Raw genomic sequence first — 24625 nt, forward strand, 5'->3', positions numbered from 1 at the left:
TGTTCCAAGAAGTGAATGAAATAATGATTTTCAACAGGCTGACGTTTTACTCTGAAAGAAATACATTAAAGTTTTCATTCCTTCAAGGGAGATTCCTGTATATACCTACCCCAATATCGCTACATACATATTGACTCTTTTGTTTTACCTAACTTATTTCAATTTTCAATTCAAAAATATATTCTAATGTACCTACCACGCATGGCCTCAGGTAAAGCCTTCATCATGTATTTTATGCAATGAATTTAGCGAAATAATAATTATGAAAAAATTTGCGCAAGATAATGTGTAATATTAAACAGCAAAGCAACAGAATTTACATAATTATAATGGAACAGTTTCCAACTGTTTCAAAATACACAACAAACTTGCTTTTACAATTTTTGGCCACCAACCTCAGCAACTTGCTTGTGCACCATGAACACGACATACACAGTGACAGCACCAACCATGATAGGTGGCTACACCACTAGTTGCTGCAACTGGCAGGTAAAGATCAGAAAAAAAGAGAAAGCAATAACCGTCCGGAGCTTGGAAATAGCCTTCAAGTGTCATTCATATGGATACTGTACCAAGATAGCAGATCACGTGGACACATTTTTAATTAATTCACTTCACAATTCTCTCAGAGCGATTGCACATCCAAATCAATTTCCATGTGAATGTGGATCCCATGAGACTTTTTCTTGCAGACTTTCCCATCATCATCCTCATATCCTTCCCGACACTGACAGCTGTATTTGCCCATCTCGTTCAGCTTGCACTCCATAGTTGTAGGGTCGGAACAGCCAGTAGAAGGTGTGCATGACCCTCCCACTACTACAGGGGAACAAATCAAAGTCGATATCAGCAAATTTTGCATCACCAGATAATAATTGTTTCACAACTTCTCTTTGTTTTCATAAGGAAGCGATAAAGCTAAAATAGTACAAGACATCATCATGCTCATGTGCTTACTCAAAAGTAATGCAATTATTTTAAAAAGAAATTTATTGAAAATATTTTCACAAACTCTTTAAACACTTCAAAGTACTGCCCTTGGGCCTCTATACATTTTTCCAGCGACTCTATCGTGACAAGTACGTGCCCTGGAAGACTTCTCCGGGGACCTCTCACATGGTCTTCGTCATGGGTGACTGGATCTCTTCTATGGATGAAAAATGGTTTTTGTAGGGGACATTTCAAGGCTGCCTTAATCCAAGGGAACAGAAAGAATCCCAGCAGGCTTCTTCTGGGACCTCTTGCAAGATTGAATACACCAAAGGATGAAGTTTGCCATGAAAAAATATTTGACTTAGCCGGTATTCGAACCCGGATCTCCCAATTCACATGGCGAACTTCATCTTTAGGTGTATTTAACTTTGCACCCGTGTGCGTGACTGTGTACAAAGTCACTTGTTCCTGCAGCTCTTGCAAGGCCCTCATCACGATTGATTGCCTCTCTTATAAGGCCAAAAAAATAGGTTTATTTCAAGGCTACCTTAATCTGAGGTAATAGAAAGAAGTATGCTGGGTTGACTTTAGAACTATAAAGTGGGTTGGTCATCGTTTGAACCTGGAGTTTGGATAGGAACTCGTGGAATCGTAGCGTGTTGTGGCAAGGCATGTTGTCGAGATGGAGTAGCCACATAGCAGATTTGTCTTTCTCGTCCTTTTTCGGAGTCTTTCCCACCCAAACATATGATGGGCGCCAGCAGCAAAAATGCTGCACAACATTAACTGTCTGCCCTTGAGGAGCAAATTCCTTAAGGACCATTATTATAATTCCTCCTTATTCCTTATCTTCACTGTCGTAGAAGGCAATTCACACTGATTTCACTTCGGATTTGCTCATTCTTGCCTTTTTGGCGTGAACCTCTTCCTGGCCCTCTTGAAAGGCCTTTAGCCAACTCAAACTCGGTAAGCCTTACAAATCATTTTTATAGTCTCCTTGAGAGATTTTTCTTCAGTTTAGTACAAAACTTTAACTTTTCTCGGTTGTGGATTCCATTTTTTTGTGAGACAGGTGTTGTACAAAGGTTTGGTATAACTGATGCCCTGCTACTTCTATAGCTTGGAGAGCACTGAGTCTGATTTTGTGGTAAAGGTTAGTGTCCTCTCCACCAACTCCAATTGGTTTCATCCCTTTCCAACCAATAGGAGCGGTGCTGGAAATTCAATTGCATTACTTTCAGAATGTACCCGATTTTATGTTATCTGGTTAATTTGCAGGCTAATTTTGATTTTATGACCTTAATAATCAAACACTCTAGGCCTAGCACATAGTCTCCTAGTGCCAAATGGCTCCAAATTTAATTCATGTAAAAGCTGAGTAATGCTCTGTCTTTGCTGGTATCAGTTTTGTCAGACAAAAGCTTGATGAATCCTAGCTTCTTCAGGGCTCATCCTCAAATATTTTCCATTAGCATTTCCCATGATAGATTTGAAGCTATCCTCACTCCCACACATTTGACTTCATCTGATACCTTTGATTTCCCTTACAAATATTTACATATATGTAGTAGGTACGTAAGAAATTTACTAGCTATAGATAGTTCATTTTCTAGGTCATTCTACCTCTGATCCCATGAAAATCAGAATCTTTTTTCATTTGAGGACAATATATGCACACACTCTTGAGTCATTAACAGAGTTTCATTGCTACAGGGCCTGAAATCTCATTCTTCTTAGGATACCTACAGTGTAATGCTCATTCAGGGGGGAAGGTCCAGACCTTCTAGCCCCCTTTTCCCTATGATATTTTACAGTAGACCCCTGATTTAACATTGGTTCAAATTATCTCGGATACAATACACAATCTGAGATGATTTTTATAAACCTTTTAAAACTTCTAATTTCACAGATATTTCGTTCTGCTTGCTCAATGTATCAAATCTGCAATTATATGCCATATTTGAGGAGCTTAATTTCAACCAAAACATGCTGGAACAGCATTCCAGCACCTCTCTGGGGAAATAGAGTTCAGTCAAAAAATTTCATGGTTTTTTTATGTTTGGTATAACATAATTCCTCAATGTAACTTTTATTACAAGTTTTAAAAAGGGGCTTGTATTTGAAAATCATGTGGAATAAATATGTTGGAATGTGTTCCTGTACCTTCAATATTAGAAATTAAGCACTGCATATTTGTTAATGCAACATAATTCAAACATAGCAACTTTTTCATGCCCTAATGCTCTCTAAACTGATACTTTATACGGAACTAGGCAATGCTGATGCAACGTACGACGGAATTCGTTTTCCGATCGGTCCATTAAAATGCATCAATATGGTAAAGCAAGGTTCTACTATACATTTAAACTAATACAAATATTTAGTATGATTAGAGACATGAAATGGTATCACTGAATACCACGGCCATACCCTCTCGGATGATTGATTAAACTATTTCAGACTACAGTGCTTAAATTTTACTCATTTTTGAGTCAGGAGGACCCCTAGCTTTTAGGACCCCCATCATGCATGCCGGTGGTTTAGGGTAATGGCTTGAGGCATAGTGAACACAGTATTAACTGGCTCTAATGGATACAAATCAGTGGTGTCATGGTGCCGGATCGAGCCAGAACGACATTAACAAAACACTGTTTAAAAGTAGACACAATTGTCAATTAACATTTTTATCAATTTTGTTGCCCCAGAATTTCTAATATATGCATTCTTAATAAAAAAATTGCAATAAAATGTAAATAATAACTTGTAATAAATAACACACAAAGTAATACTGCACTTACAAAAAAAGTAACGGAAAGTGAGTTCCGGCACTGCTAATTTTGCAATGATTTCACTGATGCAAATCCAAAATATTTCATTCCAGGAGACACATGCTTGACATATTCTTGAATAGTAATGCATGGTAATTCTCCATATCACCTATTTCCCAATGGAAAAGACTGCATCTTCATTAAGGGAGGTATTTTAAACAGGAAAGCAAAATTTTATAGTACTTGCAAAATTTTCCAATGAAAAAAACTTTATTTGTGAAAATAAATGGGCAGTAATGAGTGCACGCACAGGAAGCCTGATGGATAAAAATGGGTACTTACTGGATTGACATGAATTATTCCCACTGGGTTGCATTCCGTCAACACACTGACATGTCTTTGTTGAATTCCCCACACAAACAGAGTTGGGCACACCTTTGCAGTCATCAGTGATGTTGCATGGATCCCCTAATTCACCTGATAAGATGAGATAGAATTTATAAGAATACCACCATGGCAACCCAATTCAAAATAATTACTGAATTTACTTAAAGGGTCAAATTTGCAATGGAAACACCATTTGGTATATACAGCTGAATTCAAAACCAGAACATTGCTTGCTCTCCATATGCTAGTACCACTGGTGGTGGCTTCTTGTAAGTCCTTATTTCTTTTGCATTCCAATCCTAAATTGATCACAAGACCCTAACTTCTACCACCATACATTATCATAAGTAAATATCCACAGTAATCAATGAGCCTAGATAGTTTAGCGGTCTGCACAGTGGCTTGGAAAGTCAAAGATTTGTGGTTTGACTCCATGTACAGGGGAATGTTTTAACTTTGCAATCAACATAAATTTCTCCACACTTCATGCAGAAGGACCAAAATATTCCATGAGACTTGTAAGTGTTCAAGAGACCAGTCTCTCTGTACTCAAGAATACATACATTAGATGGATGTACGCATACTACAGCAGATAGGAATTTGTGCATGTTCCATCCAGCCGGTTGGGAGTCTACCTACTGACATTTAGACCTCCAAAGCTAACCAAGCCGACCAAACAGGGCCGGCCCTAGCAGGTGCGGGGCTAGGGGCGAACCTTCAGTGCGGGGCCCTTCACTTAAAATATTTAACTCTATACCCCATCTACAAACTCGAGCAGCATTTTGAATCCCTACCACTCTCTGGCTAAGTATGTGTTCCCCTCCCAAATTCAGACTTTGTAATTACGCCGTTATGATACCATCACGCAGTTGAGTTCGAAATAGTATTATACAAATAAAATTTTTAATTATATTTATTCATAAAATTATAACGTAAAATAAACATAAAAAGCATGCTTTTTCAATAGGTACATATTTTTATAAGTTAGATTATGAAAGTTAATTAGTTTTAAGTCTAAAGCAATTACTGTAAAATGAAAAAAGATAGTTTTAATAGAATGCGGGGCCCCCCAAAGCATGGGGCCCGGGGCGGTTGCCCCGGTCGCCCCGCCCTAAGGCCGGCCCTGCGACCAAACACTTAACCACACCTTGCTGCATTAAACTTTTGGTTATAAGTAATTTTACCCCACTTTCTTGGTAGCATAGTACAGATGTTTGAGCTTAATTAGTACGTGATAAAGGTTAAACTGAAATCAATTCAGAAACACTCAGTCTCCCAAATTACGACTAAGCTTTACCACAGCAGCATAAAAATATTCTGGACTTATTTGATTCATCTAAGTTAACTTGATTCACATAGTGATAGAATGAGATGGAGTGTAGGTTTGCAATGCTTCTTTCCGACTTCACTGTTATAAGTAATGGAGAGAGCTGATATCTCCATTCCAGTTTTAGTAACTCACTAATGATTAAATACGTACTTGAGACACAGACGTCATTGCCAACTACATGGAATCCTTCCTGGCATATGCAAGTATAGTTACGACACATCCCATTTGCTAGGCCAGAGCAGTCATAATCATTTTTGCACAAGTCACCATACCTTCCATCTGAAAAATAAAGTTGATTCTTATTTGACCTTTCATTTCTCTTGAGAAAATTACAATTATTTTTCTCATAATCTTACTCGGTGCCTTTAAATGATCATATTCAAATAATATTTATTCATCTTATAGCTCTTCATCTATAACAGTACACTACAGTCAGAAATATTGATGTGACTTTTCATTGCCATTAAAATTACCTATTTAAATTAATTAGAATGGGGTCATTCACTTGCACTTGTTCAATCACAATGCATTGCAAGAATCTCGTACAAAGGAGGGAGCAAGAGAAAGATCAGTGAATCAATTACATGAGCTTTGAGCAACTTCCCCATTCTTAACATTTTGATTACCACCTTGGCAGTCATTCTCAGGACTTCTCTATGCCATCTTTCATTTTGTTTACTCTCCATCTACAATCAGGTGCCTGAGGTTCTTCGTGAATATCAGCCTTCCTGGTACTCCTTAACTGATAATCTGAACCTCTATTGATGTTTTTCTTTTACGGGCAGGTTTCAATGAATTCTTCTCTCTTGCTAAGGCTGTTTTACACAGTACACGGAATTGTGCAATCTGACGTCGTGCGAAGGCGCTATCAAAATTGCGTCGTGAAAAGCGGTGAATTGCTAGAACACATGCGTGGATGCAAGACGGCAAAATAGCCCCCATTCTAATTTCGTTCATGCATTCACGCAATTTCACGCCATTTTAGAAATTAATGCAGCTCTAACCTGCGCAATTCTGTGGCCTTTAGTTCACACATAATTCAGAATTGGAAAAAGCTGAAGGTGTACTATTCATGAGGTGGTGATGTCATTCAGGGGCGCAGCTAGGAATTATGGCTAGGGGGGGGGGTTTAGGTGCAACTAATACCGGGGTGTGTGGGGGTATGGAATACCCACCAGGATAAGCGGTAGGTGGGAGATTGATAAATTGAGGGATTTTAAGATAAATGGTTCAAAACAGTGAGTTTTACGGCTTTCTGGGGGATATTTTATTAATTTTTACACTATTATATGGGTAATATCAATCCAATTAAGTAAAATGGATTAAACTTAAAAATTTCTCTGCACTCCAGGGGGGGGAGGTTTCATCCCCCAAAACCCCCCCTTGCTGCGCCACTGATGTCATTAGAGTATCAGAAATTCTCGCCTTGCCCGGAAGTCTTGACCCGTGTCAAGAAATCTTGTAGGGTCGAGACTTCTCGACTCTCGTCAAGACTCTCGACCCAGGCGAGACTCTCGCCATGCCGAGAGTCTCGTCCCAACAATGCCGAGAAACGAAGTTCTCGTCTCGACAGCCAAGACAAGACTCTCGCACAGCTATGAAGGAGGCACGATGCAGGGGAGGACTACCGGAATGATTCAGAATGAATTAATTATATTAATTTAAATTATTGTTTCGTTCACTAAAGACGGTGTTAATTATCCTGTAAAATGAGACATGCTTGAAATCAAGGTCCCGGCGGCCAAATTTCGCAACACAAATTTTATTAGCATCAGCATGAAATCCTTCCTTACAGAGACATATTCCTTCTCCAAGTACAAGAACACAAGCTCCATTGGCCAGGCCGTAGCAATCGCTGTTACTTTTGCATCTGTCACCTAATTTTACATCTCAAAAATAAAGATAAATATTATTCCAGCCTCAAAAGTCTATTCATAAAAGGCAATTCTGTTATTCTACCTCTTATATAATGGCACCACCAAGCGAGTACATATTTTCAGGTCATGGATTTCAACCTTGGTATTGATATGTCTCTTTGCATTGAAGTTGCCAACATTTTTGTATATGTATTTCCATCATCTCTAAATTACTGCAAGGAAGAAATTTATATAAAAAACTTGAAGAAATAATATCGGGAGTTAAAATAAATGGATGGAAGAGTTGATAGCTCTTGCAGCCACTTACAAATCTGAATTAATAATGAAGTCTCAGTATTGTATAACAGACAGCCATTTCAGGTATGTACAGTGGAACCTCGTTAAAGCGAGTACGGGTTATAGCGACACCCCCGCTATTACGAGAGATAGCCGATGCACCGTCAATTGACCCTATAATAAGCGTGTTAAAAAATTCGTTTTTACGAGACCCTTTCGGTGTTGGCTCTCGCCATAGCGAGGGTTTCACCGCCGGAAGACTTTCATCAAGACTCCTTAACCTCTGTAATTGCTAGCGATCTGTTAGAAATGAAGTTAATGGAGTGCTCAGTCTCAAATTTATGTGGTAAACTGTCGTTCGATAAATATAATGATTGACGAAACAATGCTCTGCATGATTTTTATTCAGTGCGGCGCTTATAAATTGTTTGAATAGTTAGTCGTTATTTGAGTAAGGAAATTTAGTGATGCAAAAAAACATCGCCTTTCGTCTGGATTTATGCTTACGTTTATCGGATAGATGTTTATCTGTCGCCGCACCACTCCTGTTCCTGTATATCTGTTCGCAACAGGTATATTGGCTATTATTTGCTCCACCTCCGGTAAAGCGACAATTCGTTATAGCGAGTGTTTATTAGTGCACCGTGGGGTGTCGTTATATCGAGGTTTCACTGTAATCAGTTTATACTAGGTTACTGGCAGTCGTAAAAGAGAGGAAAGCAAGTGTTATGAAAAGAGGAAACACCAAAAACTCAACTATGAATACTGAAATAAAAGTTGGTTGCACTTTTCCACAATTATTTCATGTATACTGAGTCTTGAACCAGATGATGGCTCTATGAGAGCCGACATGCATTATACAGCTGTACACCTTAAATAATTGTGGAAAAAGGCAGCCTTTTAATTCAATACATTTGTCAAACTTCCACTTTATCATGCCTGAATCAGTTGTACTTATTCTACTATGAAATATAATAACCTTTCCACCTCCTGTCTCCATTTTCCATTTGTACATCTGTGCTTCTGACTCTGAATAGGGTGAGCTCTAACTTCACCTATCCAAACCAAAGTTCTGGTTGAAACACTAACTGAGTGAGTGGGTGCAGATACATATGTATTAAAAACAGCAGTAATTTTGGCTGGATGTAAAGCAATCGAGGTAACTTTTGCATCTGTCACCTAATTTTACATCTCAAAAATAAAGATACATAAATATTATTCCAGCCTCAAAAGTCTATTCATAAAAGGCAATTCTGTTATTCTACCTCTTATATAATGGCACCATCAAGCGAGTACATATTTTCAGGTCATGGATTTCATGGTTTAGACATGTATTAATCCATTCACAGTAACGTCATGCAATGAAATAAAGTAACTGAATTAACCTTTACAACTGCATCTTTGGTATTTTTTACGGGAGATACATAGATTCAAGCGTAAAAAATTAAGTTTTACTTATCTCCTCCAAAGCTCATACAAGTAATCCTAATCCACTGATACTATAGGGACTTTAATATAAGACTATATTTTTTTGGAAACTGAATTAATTGAGTGAAATAAAGGCTTAAAATAGTACCTAACTCATAGTCAGGTACTTTTTCTCCATCATCAGTCTAAGGTTGAGAATGAGATCGATCGAGAATGGATATGGGGAGATCTCATTATGATTGGAACTCAAAAATAAATGGTCAAAATTATTTTAAAAAAACATTTTCTTACCAGCCACACATTTCTGCCTATAGTCAGTATGATAGCCCTTCATGCAGACACATATTCCGTCACCAGTAATGGTATTACACATTCCATGGGGAAGACCTTCACACCCTTTTCCATCTGTGCATTTGTCTCCGACTAATGCATCTGCAAATGCAAAAATATCTTCGCTCTTATCTAAACACAAGAATTTAAAGGCGTGTCAAATTCTTGAAATTTTTTTTGTGTAAAATCGTGATTCATGTGAACTTGCACTACAAGAAACAGGCCCTGCCTGTTCAGAGGAGTGTGGACCCCTCGAGTTCAGAAGAGTCTGGAATACCACCCTATAGGGTGTTGTAGTTGATGCACAATGCATAGTTTTTAAAAGTACACCCTCACCACCTTAATATTAATGGGATCAAGTCATTGCACAGTATTACCTATCCATGATTTGAATCCCATTAAATTCAAATTATCTAATGCTTAGAGTGATCAAAATTTCCAATGCGATGGTTCACCGTTTTTTTATTATATGTTGTGATATTGTTTGACAATCAAAGAGACAGGTATTAATCCATTCACAGTAACGTCATGTAATGAAATAAAAGTAACTGAATTCACCTTTACGATTGCATCTTTGGTATTTTTTGCGGGAGATACATAGATTCAAGCATAAAAAATTAAGTTTTACTTATCTCCTCCAAAGCTCATGCAAGTAATCCTAACCTACATTTGAGTAACCATTACATTTTTTCTACCAAAATTTGAAATTGAAAATTCAAATTCAAATTCCACGCATTGTGATCAGAAGGCATTTTCAGCAGCATTAATCTCATCCACGGGCGAAAACTTTTGATAGAACATATTTATTTAAGTGCAAAAATCAAAAATTTTCATTAATATTTCATGGAATTACATTTAAAAAATTTGGCAGTGACTGTATCATGTCATGCCTTAAATTAAAAGTAATTCTAATCATAATGGTAATCCTACTGATTAATTTTCCTGAGAGCAATTTGTTATTGTAAGTAATTACAAATTTGAAAGTATAATTACAGTTTAGCCCAATCATATTTTTTCAATGATTTGGAGGCTTCTGTGGTACATAACTAAATGAGTGTATTATCCCTGGGTTTTGGCCCTTTAGATTCATTTTGAGAGACAACTGCCTGCCTTCTAGCTGGTGTCGTTAGGTCCTAAAATTTGCCATTCAGAACCCGATGTTTGTCCCATCACTGTACGTTTCTTCATTCATTGCCTACTTCCCCAAAAATTTGTATTATATTTAGACGGCCTAATTATAGATGAGTTGATGATGTCATGAGGTCATGCCGAGTGGGTCACCACAGCACAGCTACTACTCAGTTTCTTGTATGTGCCACAAGTGGTTCGTTGTCATTCACAAATATAGTTGCACAAAGGTTAAGAAAAAGACATTTACTTATTTTAAATTGTTGTCAACTTTGGCAGTGTTTGGAAAATAAATTGACCATAATTTTTCTGTTTTTCGAACCGTAACCTACTTCTCGAGCTCTTCTTGGCGAATAATCGGTGGATTTAACCATACGGAAGATGGATGGGTTTTTCTTAACCTTTGTGCATCATGAAGGAGTTTCACCATGTTACGCCAACCACCATCGCATTACACAAATATAGTGATGGATTCCTTCCTATATTTTTTTAAAACTTAATTGTCACTGCTTCCTACCAACTTATTGTACTCCATCTATAATTATTTCCTCTCCTGTAATTAAGTAATATGGCCCTGCCAGTAATCAGGCATTTTTTTAAAGGCAGTTAGTGTTCAAAATGTCATTTAGAGTAAAAAAAGCAGATAAAATAAAAAACTATTTTATGCCTTCCACTTCAACTTTTTTCATTCTCTGAGGCTTTGGAGGGGATCTGTCCCCCTCATCCCCCCATAGTTATGACGCTAGCTCCTGCTATTTAATTGCATCATTATTAGTGATTACCAGTAATTCGGTATCTGCAGCAACCCAGCAGTGCTCTGATCTGATATCTGCCAATTTACTGAGAAACCACTGTATTCAAATAATTTGAAATTTTGGGTCTGAGTAAAAAAAAACCCATTGAGTAATTTGGGCTGATTAAATTGAAGGAGAGTTGCAGAGTCTAGCTTTTCAGATGTAACTCAAAAACAATTTGCACAGTTACCATTGTAATAGCACATAACGATAGTGCATGGAAACCATAGAGTATTAATACTCTGTGTTGGCAACTTACCAATCACACAGTTTCCATCCACATCTTGTCGGAACCCAGAGAGGCATCTGCAATGTCCAATTCCTGAGGCGGTATCACATGCTCCATGTGTCAGCGTTTCACATCCAACGCCATCTTTGCAGTTGTCTCCAACCTTCGCATCTGAAAATAATTGGCATTAACTGCCCACAGTTTAATTTGATATATTTGGAGAGAATATAAACAATTTTAAGAAAGTGAGACCAACAAACTTAAATGATATTTGTTTAATTTGTTAAATACTCCGCAGAATTCTAAAGCTATATTTGCTGTTATCAGCCGTACCATGCCTACTGATTACAATATAGCCTGATGACAATTATAAAGTGCAGTGGGGCTGAGATGTGTGACATGTCAGTAGCCTCAGATTGAATAAATATTCATGAACATGTTGCAGTAAATAGGAGCAAATGAAGGGGCTGGTGTGGGGATCATTGTGAAAGAATTTGAGGAAAAGATAACGGAATAGTGAGTGACGCAGTGTATGTGGGACAGATGGGTAGGGCGTTCCGGACCAGAACTGAAGAGCACAAAAGGTGTTTACGCAGGGGGAATTTACAGCAATCCCACTTTGCAAAGCACCTGTGGGAAGAGGGACATCATAGTGACTTCGAACCGGACATTCTACACAAAGTCAAGAAGAGGAGTTGGAGATAAAAAGAAATTTGAGTTTGGGACATGTTCTTATTTACATCGTCTTCTTGAGAAACTCACCTCTCATTACCACTGCACTTAACCTTAACAATTTACCCTGCTCCAAACCGACCCTTTCCCCCGGCCCAGGAATCTTACCTGCCTCTCCTAGCGTGGGCTTAGTCACGCATCCCAACCATTCCCTCACCAACCCTCCCACTCCACCCCAAATTTCCCCCCCTGTATAACCCTTCTCCCTCCCCCCCGGCCAGAATTGGGTATATATTGGATTGTCGATATTATACAGAGTGTACTTGATAATGACGCCTCAGTGTCGAAACGCGTCGTACCAATAAATTTTCCTGTGAAAAAGTTACCAAGGTTGTATATTTTCATTTCAACATGAATTTTCACAAAGTTAAAGCCAAAGCAATTGAATTCGTGAGGGATCAGGTTGGTGCGGTGGATAGAGCATTGGCTTCCCACCCTGTTGGCTCCGTTTCAAATCCACAGGGTGGCAAAGAATTTTCAGAGACTGCCCGATCCCTGCTTGAGTGTTGCGTGGAAAGGAAATTCAAGCTCAACACTACGTCCGTTGGATGGGACGTTAAGCCGTGGTCCTCGTCTTTCATTAAGAGCAGGCTTATGCCGACGACGGGTTCCTCTCCACTGTTCCTTCCATACCCTTCCCTCATGGCACAAATGACCTCAGCTGTAGGTCTCCTCCTCCAAATACTGTACCACAAGCATAGAGTCATGGGCATCAGGGGTGCAGCTAAGAATTAAGGCTAGGGGGGGTTTTAGGCGCAACTAATACTTAGGGGTGTTGTGGTATTGCATACCTACCAGGGTAAGCAGGAGTTGCGGGGGCCCTCCTTCAGAAAATTTTTAAGAATAATTGTTCAAAATGGCGAGTTTTACTGCTTTCTGTGGGATATTTGATTAATCCTAACACTATTCTATAAGTAATACTGATCCAATTGAGTAAAATGGATTAAACTTAAAAATTTCTCTGAGCTCTGGGGGGGGGGGGGGGGGGGTTTATCCCCCAAAACCCCCCCTCGCTGCGCCACTGATGGGCATATCCAGAATCAAAACTAAGGGGGGGCAAAACTAGCTGCAGTCGTTCAAGTTGTAACTTTTTTGCACAGAAATGGTTAATGAAACCAAAATTATAAGGAAATTATGACAGAAATTTATGAGGTTTTATAATTATTTGCTTGAAAATTTCTTCAAAAGGAAAATTTGTTCATAACTTTTGTTTTGAAATAAATTTATTTTCGCTTCTAGGGGGTGTAGTTCCCCCCCCCCCCCCCCCCCCCCCCCCCCGCCACTTGCTGGGTACGCCCATGTGTAGAGTCTGATTGGGAGAGCAGATATGTGGATAATAAAAAGGAGAATGAGAAGAGACTAGAAGCATTCAAAATGTGGCAGTGGGAAAGAATGGAGAAGGTGATGTGTACCAATAGGAAGAGAAATGATGATGTTCTAGGCATGGTGGGTTATGAAAGAAAGACTTTAGATGAGATGAGGGAAAGACACATGGTTTAAATTGAAAGAGTACTGAGCAGGAAGGAGATGTTTAAAACTGCTAAAGGGAAGAATGCATGGTATGTGGGGAAAAGGGAGGATGAGAATAGGTTTCATAGTCAGAATGAAAAGGAGTTGGCAGTATGTTTATTTGATGAGTGACAGTGGCATAGCCAGGAATTTCGTTCGGGGATGGAGGGGTGAAAATTAAAAAAAAGGATACTATAAAGTAATGGGTTTTGAACTAATTTTAACACTTTTCATAATTGAAAAAACTTCATTTGTCGAAGAAATTTTTCGTAAATTCATCAGTTTTCAATATTTTGTTTTCTTTTATGAAGGAAAATAATTGAGTTTTTTATATTTTGGGGGGGAGGGGGGGTGGGCCCTGGTTACAACACTGATGAGGGATGTCCAATGTGGGGTTTATAGATAATCTCATGTGATACCCAAATTCTCCATACAAGCCTACGGTAAATGATGGAGTACTTTACTAATAGAATTAGGAACTTTACCATTCACGCAGTTACCCATGCTGTCTGCATGGAATCCTTGTTTGCAGGTGCAAGTTCCTGTGAGGTTAGAGCATTTGCCATTCACCAATGATTCACAACCTTTCCAATCTTGGCACTTGTCTCCATACTTTGCATCTGAAATTGAAAAAGAAGTCATTTTTTAACCCATTCCATAAGCAATGATATTATAAAGTTCGAATTTAATTTAATTTGTAAATTCACGAGAAATTAACCTAAGGCCTATTATAAGGGGAAGGGGCAAAGGACAAGGACCCCTTTTCTCTGCCCCCCCAAAATGAAGACCACTTAAGCCCTGTAGTCTCAACGGACTCATTGATTTATTTTAAATTATTGTAAACTTTGGAAGTGCTTGGAAATTAAATATACGATAATTTTTCTGTTTTTCGATCCATAACCTACTTCTCGAGCCATATGGAAGATAAGTTGATGACGTCACCAACTTTGGCCGAGTGGTTCACCGCCATTCAGCCACTCCTAGGCCTCGCACACTTATTTTGCGTGGTTCATCGTTAATCAAACTGCCGCGAGTGATCCTTTCCTTAAATGCATGCCCGTATTCCAGAACATCATTTAAAGAGCAAAGTCTTGATCCTCAATTGAGTCGTTCAATGAGTCATTCATTGCTCGAGGCAACAATGAAGAATGAAGGAAATTCCCAAGGACGATAGCCCTTAAAGTGAACTGTTACTCGCGCGCCACAGGTGATCATCCATTCAACTTCCAATCAGCGCCTATATTTAGCTTCATAATGCGACGTCATGTGACTCAAAATCCAGCCTCAAAAGTGTGGGAATATCGGTCAATCTTCTTTGTTGCCTCGAGTAATGAATTACTCATTGCAAATGATTCAATTGAGGATCCAAATTGAGAGTCTACTGATTTTTCAAACTATCAAAATACCCAGATAAAAATTTTTGAACGAGCCATCATACTCCCGCCAGACTACTAACAGTTTCAAGCTTGGGCAGTGGGTAATTCTTTAACAGTACATATGTATTCACAACTTGGATCTATGAGGCTATGTCAGAGTCATGTTTGCACATATAGAAACTTTTTGTCTCAAGAAAATCTACAAAATTACTTCTACTTCAATGCATCATAAGAAATGGTACCTAATTAAATTACGAGCAAGATATGTATTAGTTTGGCATATGTTTTTATGGTTCACCTGCATGTGGTCTGACAGCTTACCTTTCTCGCAAGCCCCTTGGGTATTAGCATGGAATCCTGAGGCACAGAAGCACCTTCCCGCTCCATATTTTGCACTACACAATCCATTCATCAGTCCCTCACAACCTTTTCCATCTTGGCAAGGGTCACCAACATGGATATCTAGAAAAATCACATTCGCTTTCACTAGAGACAAATCTTGTATACATATATTGACCAGAAATTATTAATTTTATTATCTCACATGCGCACCACGTTTTTCGTTTTTGATATCTGAAATGTTCTTCGAAAACTTATTTTCCTTTCCCATCAATCATATTTGAAATAGTCAATAATTTAAGGGGCCATAGGCAGTTATTTACTTCTTTTTTGGAAAACGTGGTATTAATAAAAATATTATTTTTATACTGGAATATTATTTAATATAGGAAAGAAATAAAGGCGTACCCAGGATCAAAACAAGGGGGGGGGCAAGCCATGGTTGTTCAAGTTGTAGGTAAGATTTAAGCATGGAAAAGGTGAATGAAATCAACATTTCAAGGAAATTTTAACAGCTCTTTTATTAGTTTTTAAAATTATTTTCTTGAAAAAATATTATTTTCCTCAAAGACATTTACGGTTTTTGCTTCCAGGGGGGGAGCTGCCCCGTCCTGCCCCTCGCTGGGTACGCCTATGGAAATAAAATGGAATGCTTCTGTATACAAGAGCACCTTGGTCAAATGGGGCCCCATCTCCCACTGCCAGCTTACCTTTCACGCACTTTCCAATCAGAGGGTGATATCCATCGTCGCATACGCACGTTCCATACCCCGAGGTGGCGCTACATTTCCCATTTAGTAATCCTTCGCAGCCTGTCCCATTCTGACATCCAAGTCCAATAAATGCATCTAGAGAGAGAGGGAGAAATATATTTAATTCAATTATTTAATACTTATTGTTACAACTACACTGGCGATGACATGAAAATGGAAATAAAGAGTCTACCATAAAAAGAGCAAAAAAATGGGAAAAAAAAGATGCATACAATTAATCTCAGAATGAGTGAGATTGCGCAAACGCATTGTTGATACTCACTCGAAGCTCTCGTTTAATTAAGCTCAAAGGTTAATTGTTTTCGATGATCATAGTCACACATTTTCGTCCAACCTGAATTATTTAATGTCCTTAAAACTCCATAATGTCGAAAAGGCCGGATACCCAAGAAAAACCGTTTTTATGGTCCCTAACTGCTATGAAAAAGTGTTTGCTTTGCCATAGGTCACTAACTAAGGAGTTCTGATCCCATGTTTATGGAGAAAAATATGCTTAAAATTGTCTCGCCTACCACCCCCTGAAGTATTTCAGATTCCTATCCATCAGGGTGTTTATGGAGGATATCACACTGTTGACCACTTAAATTGGAGACAAATCACCTAAATTTCGTTATTTTCCAATTATTTAAAGGCCATAAATTTCTTATTCTAAACATTCATATCAGGGCCGGCCCTAGCAGGTGCGGGGCTAGGGGCGAACCTTCAGTGCGGGGCCCTTCACTTAAAATATTAAACTCTATACCCCATCTACAAACTGGAGCATTTTGAATTCCTACCACTCTCTGGCTAAGTATGTGTTCCCCTCCCAAATTCAGACTTCGTAATTACGCCGTTATGATACCATCACGCAGTTGAGTTCAAAATAATATAATACAAATAAAATTTATAATTATATTTATTCATAAAATTATAACGTAAAATAAACATAAAAAGCGCGCTTTTTCAATAGGTACGTATTTTTATAAATTAGATTATGAAAGTTAATTAGATGTAAGCCTAAAGCAATTTCTGTAAAATGAAAAAAGATCGTTTTAATTTCACACGCGGGCCCCCCCAAAGCGCGGGGCCCGGGGCGGTCGCCCCACCCTAAGGCCGGCCCTGATTCATATAACTCCTTTATGACTTTATCCATGAAAGATTACTTCGCAATGTCCGTTTTCTGCTTCTGAAATTTAATTTCGCATTTTTGATCGGTTATTCCTATGAGGCAGTATTTTCTTCACTTGCCTCGTCTGTTTCTCTGTTTTGTCGACGGAATCTTGCAATTGATTTGTAACCCACTTCCCATTGCAGGATCGGCTTAAAATTTTGCGCATTCGCTTGCTTCTGATGACAACACAATATTCTATAATCAGACATTTGAAATTTTGTTTCAATTCGCTCTAATTACGTAACTTAATTTCCATACGGAAAAATAGTTTTAAGCTTCCTCAACTGATGGCGTTAGTTTACACTTCCCGGCAGCTTTTGGCCAATTCCCTCCCAGGTCCGCTTTTTAAAAACCGGTTTATAGATCCCGCGTAACCTAATAAAAGTTCTTAATTTCAAAGGTTTCTGCCCCCCTTTAATTCTTCTCTAGAGTTTACGGCTCTGACCTAGTTTGAGTTGGATATTGATCTATGGTGTGACGTGAGTCCAGTTTGTCAAGTCAGAGATATGCAATGCCACGAAGTAAATTATAATCGAATGAGATCGTTCACTCACGTAAGAATTCGCAATACTTCAAAGTAATTTATTAGAGAGAATAAACAGATGGTTAACTTAATTTAAATTGAAATAAGACGAAATTAACGTTCATCATTAATGATAATGCCTCTTACCTGAAGTCGACTATAAAGGCCGTTTTATACGGGGCACGGAATTGCGCAGGTTAGAGCTGCATTAATTTCTATAATGGCGTGGAATTGCGCGAATGCATGAACGAAATTAGAACAGGGGCTATTTTGCCGTCTCGCATCCATGCATTCTCGCATGTGTTCTAGCAATTCACCGCTTTTCATGACGCAATTTTGATTGCGCTTTGCACGTACGTCAGATTGCGCAATTCCGTGTACCGTGTAAAACGTCCTTAAGACTCTACTCAAATGTTCAGCAGCTATGAAGCTGTGAGAAGGGAGCACGAATCGATTGAGGTACTGATTCGATCTATTAGCGAAGTTGAAGCAGTTCAGCTTTGATAACAGTTTGAGTCGATGGCTATTGATATATCGCAAGGCGCAATTGTTGATCTAACTACGCAGGTAAGGAATAATATGTCATCTATTAAATTAGAACGAGGCTTTTTAGGTCACATAATATGCGGTCAAAGGGATTTTATTACAACCTCCATCGCTATGAGTTGGAAAGAATATGAATTTCAAAGATAGGAAACACAAATAATCAACGATTATTGTATTTAGCACATAACAGTAAGTGCCGAATCCGGTTGGGTGGATAATCGTTTCTTGGAATATTACAAAGTTGTTATTACTTCCATTAATAGTTAAGAAGGTTCATGGGTTTAACTTACCAAACTTGCATTTTCCATTTTCAACATGGTATCCGAAGATGCATACACATGTCCCATCGCCTTTGCTGGCACTACACCTCCCGTACGTTACTCCAGCGCATCCTTTTCCATCTTTGCACGGGTCTCCAAGTGAGGCATCTAAAAGAGGTAAAATCTTGCTTATCTTGCTAGAGGTGGGATTAGTGATGGAAAATTTTCAGTCAAAATCGATTTTTGAAGCAGTCGATATTTAATCGAAACAAAATGCTCGAATTAAAAAAATATTGAAATTTGAACTAAAAATATCGATTAATGGAATGTTCTTTTTCGAAAAAAACGATATGTACAAAAAAGTGCTTTATATTCATTCGAGAATAACTGGAATTACACATTTGAAGAGTAGAAAAAAAATCCTAAAAAACTCCTGAAAGTATGTACTTGAAGTTTTAGTGGTAAAGATTTAAAAATGCACGCACGTAGAAGTATGAGGATCACGTCCCAATAGAATTTATAAATTCTCAATTATACTCCTAGTGCAAATGCACTTTTGCGAATATTGAGAACAATTGAATTGGTATGCAGTTCTCGCCGCGTCGCGGAAATGTTTGGAAACCAATAAAATACGCTCATAGTGGCAACATAAGTAACTATCTACTATCGCCGCAAAAAGGTAGAACTCTGAACTTTAAGAATTTGTACGAAATTCTGCCGAAGCTCCAAAGGGTCGTATCATATATCGTTTTACTCATTGTTTATTCGACTACAACAATAAATCATCAAACATTGTTTAAACGTAAAATTTTACCTTCTACGGTCGAAAGAGTGAAGAAGAGCAAGCGAAAAACTACGAAAACGGTGAAACGGTCGTCTTCTTTATCTTTTCACGGGCAAAATATTTGATTGGTGCATATTATTGCATATTTTATAGAGAGAACGACATACTTACATTACAAAGAGCTTTTTAAAATTATTTTTTACCAATTCCTTGATTCTTAAAATGGCCGAAAGGCATATTTCAATTTTCGATGTTTAGAAGAATACCTGAATAAGTTCAACAGATTCAGGCTTCAATTGGTGGAAGTTAGAGATATTTAAATAAATAAAAGATCGTAGCACCTTTGATGAAAATCAAATGGATCGACCGAGTTAGTAACGAGGAAGTCCTAAGAAGGGTAGGAGAGAAGAGAAGCCTCATGAAAACCTTAATAAGAAGACGGAACAACCTTATAGGCCACATCTTGAGACATGATGGCCTGATGAAGACAATCGTCGAAGGACAAGTGGAAGGCAGGAATGGAAAAGGAAGACCTCGAACAAAATATATGGAACAAGTAAAGAGAGATGTGAAAGAGAAGAAATACGTAGGTGTGAAAAGATTAGCTGATAGGAGAACTGAGTGGAGAGCTGCGTCAACCCAATCCTAGGATTGCTGACCTGCAGCTCGATTCTGTAAATGTCATACCTGTGCTTCGCGTGGTTCGAACCACAGTGGAGTTCTCACGCCTCTCACCGTGAAAGACGTTCAAGCGATCCTGTAAGCCTGTGTCGTGAGATGTTTGACGGATTGCGAACGATCACTTCAGTTTCTTATGTTGGTAGCTGTGCGGACGCGAGGAACGAATCAGAATCTCCGATACAAACTTACTTCAGCGGCCAACTGCAACTTCAGTTACCATAGAGAAACATATACAATGCCGTGGAATATTCACTCCCAAAGTAAATAATACTTCTTTACTCAATTTTGAGTGAGGTCTTTTCTTTTAAAAGTACCTATTAATGATAAGTTACGGTTGCTTAATTAGTTTATAGCTATAAACTGTATATTACCTCTTATATGTTGTCAAGTGCTGCGTATCGAAGTCAGTTATCACGGAGCGGGCTCGTAATTGCACAATTAGCTCTAATTTCCTCATAGTATGGAGCTAATGCTTACGCGGAATGATAACAAGTGTTATTTTATTATTTAATAATGGTTCATTCTCGTATGCGTTTGAGCTGTTCTCATCATTTCAGTACATAATTTTAAATGCGCTGTGGTGCGTATACATATATGTCTGATTGTGCAAGCACATGCCACTATTCACGATTTATACTGATGGAAATGTTTCTGGCGCGAATATGAGTAGATTATTAACAGTTTCTGCTAGAGGACGAGATGTTTACATGTCTTAGTATTTCTATTATGTCAACAGAAAAACGAATCATGTTGGTCGTGTTACTGAACGGAAGCAATAATGCATGGAAGAGATGGAATAGATGATCAATGTTTATCTTAACGTACTAAAGTATGCCCCGGCAAGCCATCTAAACGTCTACGAATTAATCGTGGTGTGAACTCAGTGATCCATCGCCAATCTCGCGTCTCGAAGGGAATGTTGATATCGCGTATCTGCCGTCGAAGTATGTGCATCTATTGCCTCCGTCGACATTGATGCTCATGCAAAAGTAGCGGAGGTATGTAAAGAGCCTCCATTCTCGTTAATAAAAACAAATCGAAGGCTTGAACTTACGAAATAAATATTAAATAAATCTGTTAACATTCAATACCGCACAATACTTTTACCGTTGGTTCTACTCCAAATTATTATGAAAATTAAGTTGTCAGTATTTTAATTGTACATTCTAGAAGATGCACAAATATAAGATAATTGTCAAACCCTCAGCGCAAGGTTTAACTTCCCACCAACTTCAATCGCAATGAACGCCAATCAATTTAAATAGGACGCGAATGTAAATTTAACTTTATGCATTTCTTTTATTTGTTTTTAATACATATCACTTATGCGAAGTGACAATATGAAATAGCCACCATCGTAATTAATGAATAATGTGCTATTAATTATCAATCACAGCGTAAATTCATAATGAAAAATTAGAGCGCATTGCCGCGACGAAGCTACCACTGCTACCACGGGCCCTCTTGGGCGTGAATACTTTCACGGACGCGGCTGTGAGAGTGACGTCACTAAAAAGTTTCAGAATCGCTGCAGCGTCAAAGCCGTGAATACATTGACGAAATCCGCTTGTGACGGCCATATCACATTTACAGAATCGAGCTGCAGTGATGATGATATCTACTTAAAATAAGCCAAGAAGACGAAAATCGTCGTTTTGGTGGAGTGCAATGCCGCTGGGCGTTTAGAAATATTTTTTTGCATATTGCATACGTAACTTCAATATTCAGATACTCTTTTAAACGTAGAAAATTGAAGTCTGCCTTTCGGCCATTTTAAAAATCAAGGAATTGGTAAAAGTTAATTTTAAAAAGCCCTTTGTAATGCGAAGATGTCATTGTCTCTATAAAATATACAATGAAATGCACCAATCAAATATTTATTGTTATTATTATGTTGCCCGTGACAAGATGATGAAGACGACTGTTTCACCATTTTCATATTTTTCGCGTGTTCTTCTTCACTATTTCGACCGTAGAAGGTAAAACTTTCCGTTTAAACAATGTTTGATGCTCCATTGTTGAAGCCAAATAGTCAATGAGTATAACGATGTATGTCACGACCCTATTGAGCTTCGACAGAATAGGGTGGTTTCCTATTATTTTTTTATTGCCTAAATAGAAAGATTATTACTCCTGGAGTACGTATTTCACGCATTTTATTTTTAAATGACAATATCTATTTTTCGCGATTAAATGAAAAGTGAAAAATTACAAGCGCGCGAAAACGCGACGCGTAAGTATGAATGCTGGGAAAACCCCACGTGACGTCGTTCTGCTTCCCGCTGCCGCAAGTGAGGTGACCTTGGGGCGAGGCTATGAGCACTGATACGACGCAGGATGCTAGCAGGTAGCTGAGTACCATGCTATGTGATAGCGCTTGGCTTAAATAAGGATTATTAATACCTTATCAAACGAAGGAAACTTTCCGACCATAGGCAGTTTTAATAGGTGATTATTAATAGATGTTTCCCTGAGCTCTGCGCCTAATGCATGCTTTGGTAACCTCAGACGATGTAAAACTCCTATCTACTTGTATAGAAACTAGGTCCCTGTTACGTCACGTGGAGTGACATCGCATGGGCGCCAATGTGGCATTTTTCAAATGAGGTTAAAATTGGCCATTAACATTCGTCTAAACTGGGATTTCTAAAACCAAATAATATGTATATTATGAATACACTAATGGTGGGTAACGAATCGCAATCAATGCCTTTCGTTTTCTTTGATGAAAGGAAACTACACTATTTCAAACAAATGCTCTAAGTTCAGCGTTATACCTTTTTTTGCGGCGATAGCAGTCCACTTGATCTTACCTTTCTCGCATTGTTTATGAGTGTCAGTATGATATCCATATTTGCAGCGACACTTTCCTTCTCCCTTACTGACACTGCACTCTCCATTCGGCAAACCTTCGCAATCCCTGCCATCAAAGCACGTGTCTCCAACATAGTCATCTGCAATAGGGAAATAGATCACTTCTAAGAACGTTTCCCCTCATTTTATGCTACGTCCACACAGTGGCGTAACTAGGAATATGCTTTGGGGGGATGAAATGGCCTAGGGTGGCGACCCCTCGCAGACGACGGGGTCCCGGAAAATTATTAACATATGACATGCCTAAAAAAACATGTTGCATCATTTTGGCACTAAAAAATTTTTACTTTAAGCAGATGCAGTTATTAAGTGTCAAAATTAAGCAAAAGTTTCAAATACTTTTTTTTCTCCAAGTCTTTGGGGGGGGATCTATCCCCTTATCCTCCCCCCCCCCCCCCCCCCGATAATTACGCCACTGCATCCTAACATTGCGATAATTGCAGCCAACATATTGCACGGCGATGTCGACGGCAGTGCCTGTATCCGCAGAAACATCGCCGTGTTGCTTGGCGATAAATTATAATGGAGTTTTGCTGTTGTCGAAATTCACTCGGATTGGGAAAGGACTCTCCGCCTGGGAAAATGGAAGGTAGTTTTGGCAGGAACACCTCAATTGACATACCATAGTAGGAGGCCCCAGGGGCGGTTTGGGGCTCATGACGGGTTCCCCCTTACCCTGAGGGGGGAGTTCTCCCCCGGAAAATTTTTACGAAATTGCATGCCCGGAAATGGATTTTGACGCTATCCTGGCACTTAAAAGCTAGATAAAAGTCGATAAAAAATTGCGATTTCAGAAAGGAAAAATATGATGAAAAGTGAGAAATTAACATGTTATAAAATTTAATAATATATTATTGTTCTATTATCTACAATTGAGTGTATTTTTTACTTGAAACCGTGCTGAAATCTAAAAAAACTCAAAAATACCTTTTCGAATAACCCTTTCGAAAAAACATTAGGTTCTCTTTAATCTTCTGACATCGTTATTTTATTTTTTATATAATCTTATTAAGCAGAGTATGTCGTAAATAAAGCAACCAATGAAAACGTAGAATTTTAATACGGCAAAAAAACTTTGGTTCAAGTACTCTTGAGTCTTTTTTGACTTCGCCTATCTTATACCCTTTACGATGAACACGAACGTTGCGGGGGCCCATTAATCTCGGGGCCCTCGGCGATCGCCGACCAGCCGACCTGGCCAGACCGCCCCTGTGCCCCACTATTCCTCAAATAACGCGACTCCAATGATTCCCGCCGGTCGCCATATATAATGGCGCTCCAGTCGCTAGGATACTTGTCACGTGATACGTATTCAAGGTTCTTAAGCACCGTCATACGGATTAGCCCGTAAGAGATACGCTACACGGCGAATGTTATCGTTAATTGCCAAAAAAGAAGCTAATGTCAACTATCTAAGACCTTAATTTTTAGCAATAAACTTATTATCTTGTTATTGCGCCACTGTAAATTGGCAATAATTGTTGTATGTGGGCTTTTGAAATAAATAAATAAATAAATTCGCCGCGTACAGCATCTCTTGCGGGCTCATACATTTGAGCGGTGAGTGAAATTAATGCAGTTCTAACCTGCGCAATTCC

General features: G+C 38.6%; 1 protein-coding gene across 1 annotated transcript in view; it reads right to left on the bottom strand.

The window, feature by feature from the left end:
• Window positions 1–285: 285 nt before the first annotated feature.
• The window catches only part of LOC124165339 (cell death abnormality protein 1-like), a 44060-nt gene continuing 19720 nt past the window's right edge, over window positions 286–24625 (bottom strand). Inside the window, exons 6-15 of the mRNA XM_046542697.1 lie at window positions 22967–23107; window positions 18719–18856; window positions 16147–16284; window positions 15419–15559; window positions 14207–14341; window positions 11511–11651; window positions 9291–9431; window positions 5569–5697; window positions 4044–4178; window positions 286–819 (exon numbers count right to left, since the gene is read on the bottom strand). Of these exons, the coding sequence (XP_046398653.1) occupies window positions 626–819; window positions 4044–4178; window positions 5569–5697; window positions 9291–9431; window positions 11511–11651; window positions 14207–14341; window positions 15419–15559; window positions 16147–16284; window positions 18719–18856; window positions 22967–23107 (1433 nt within the window). The 3' untranslated portion in view covers window positions 286–625. The remainder of the gene's footprint in view (window positions 820–4043; window positions 4179–5568; window positions 5698–9290; window positions 9432–11510; window positions 11652–14206; window positions 14342–15418; window positions 15560–16146; window positions 16285–18718; window positions 18857–22966; window positions 23108–24625) is intronic.

This window comes from Ischnura elegans, chromosome 9 (assembly GCF_921293095.1).
Source record: "Ischnura elegans chromosome 9, ioIscEleg1.1, whole genome shotgun sequence".
Taxonomy (NCBI): Eukaryota; Metazoa; Arthropoda; class Insecta; order Odonata; family Coenagrionidae; genus Ischnura; species Ischnura elegans.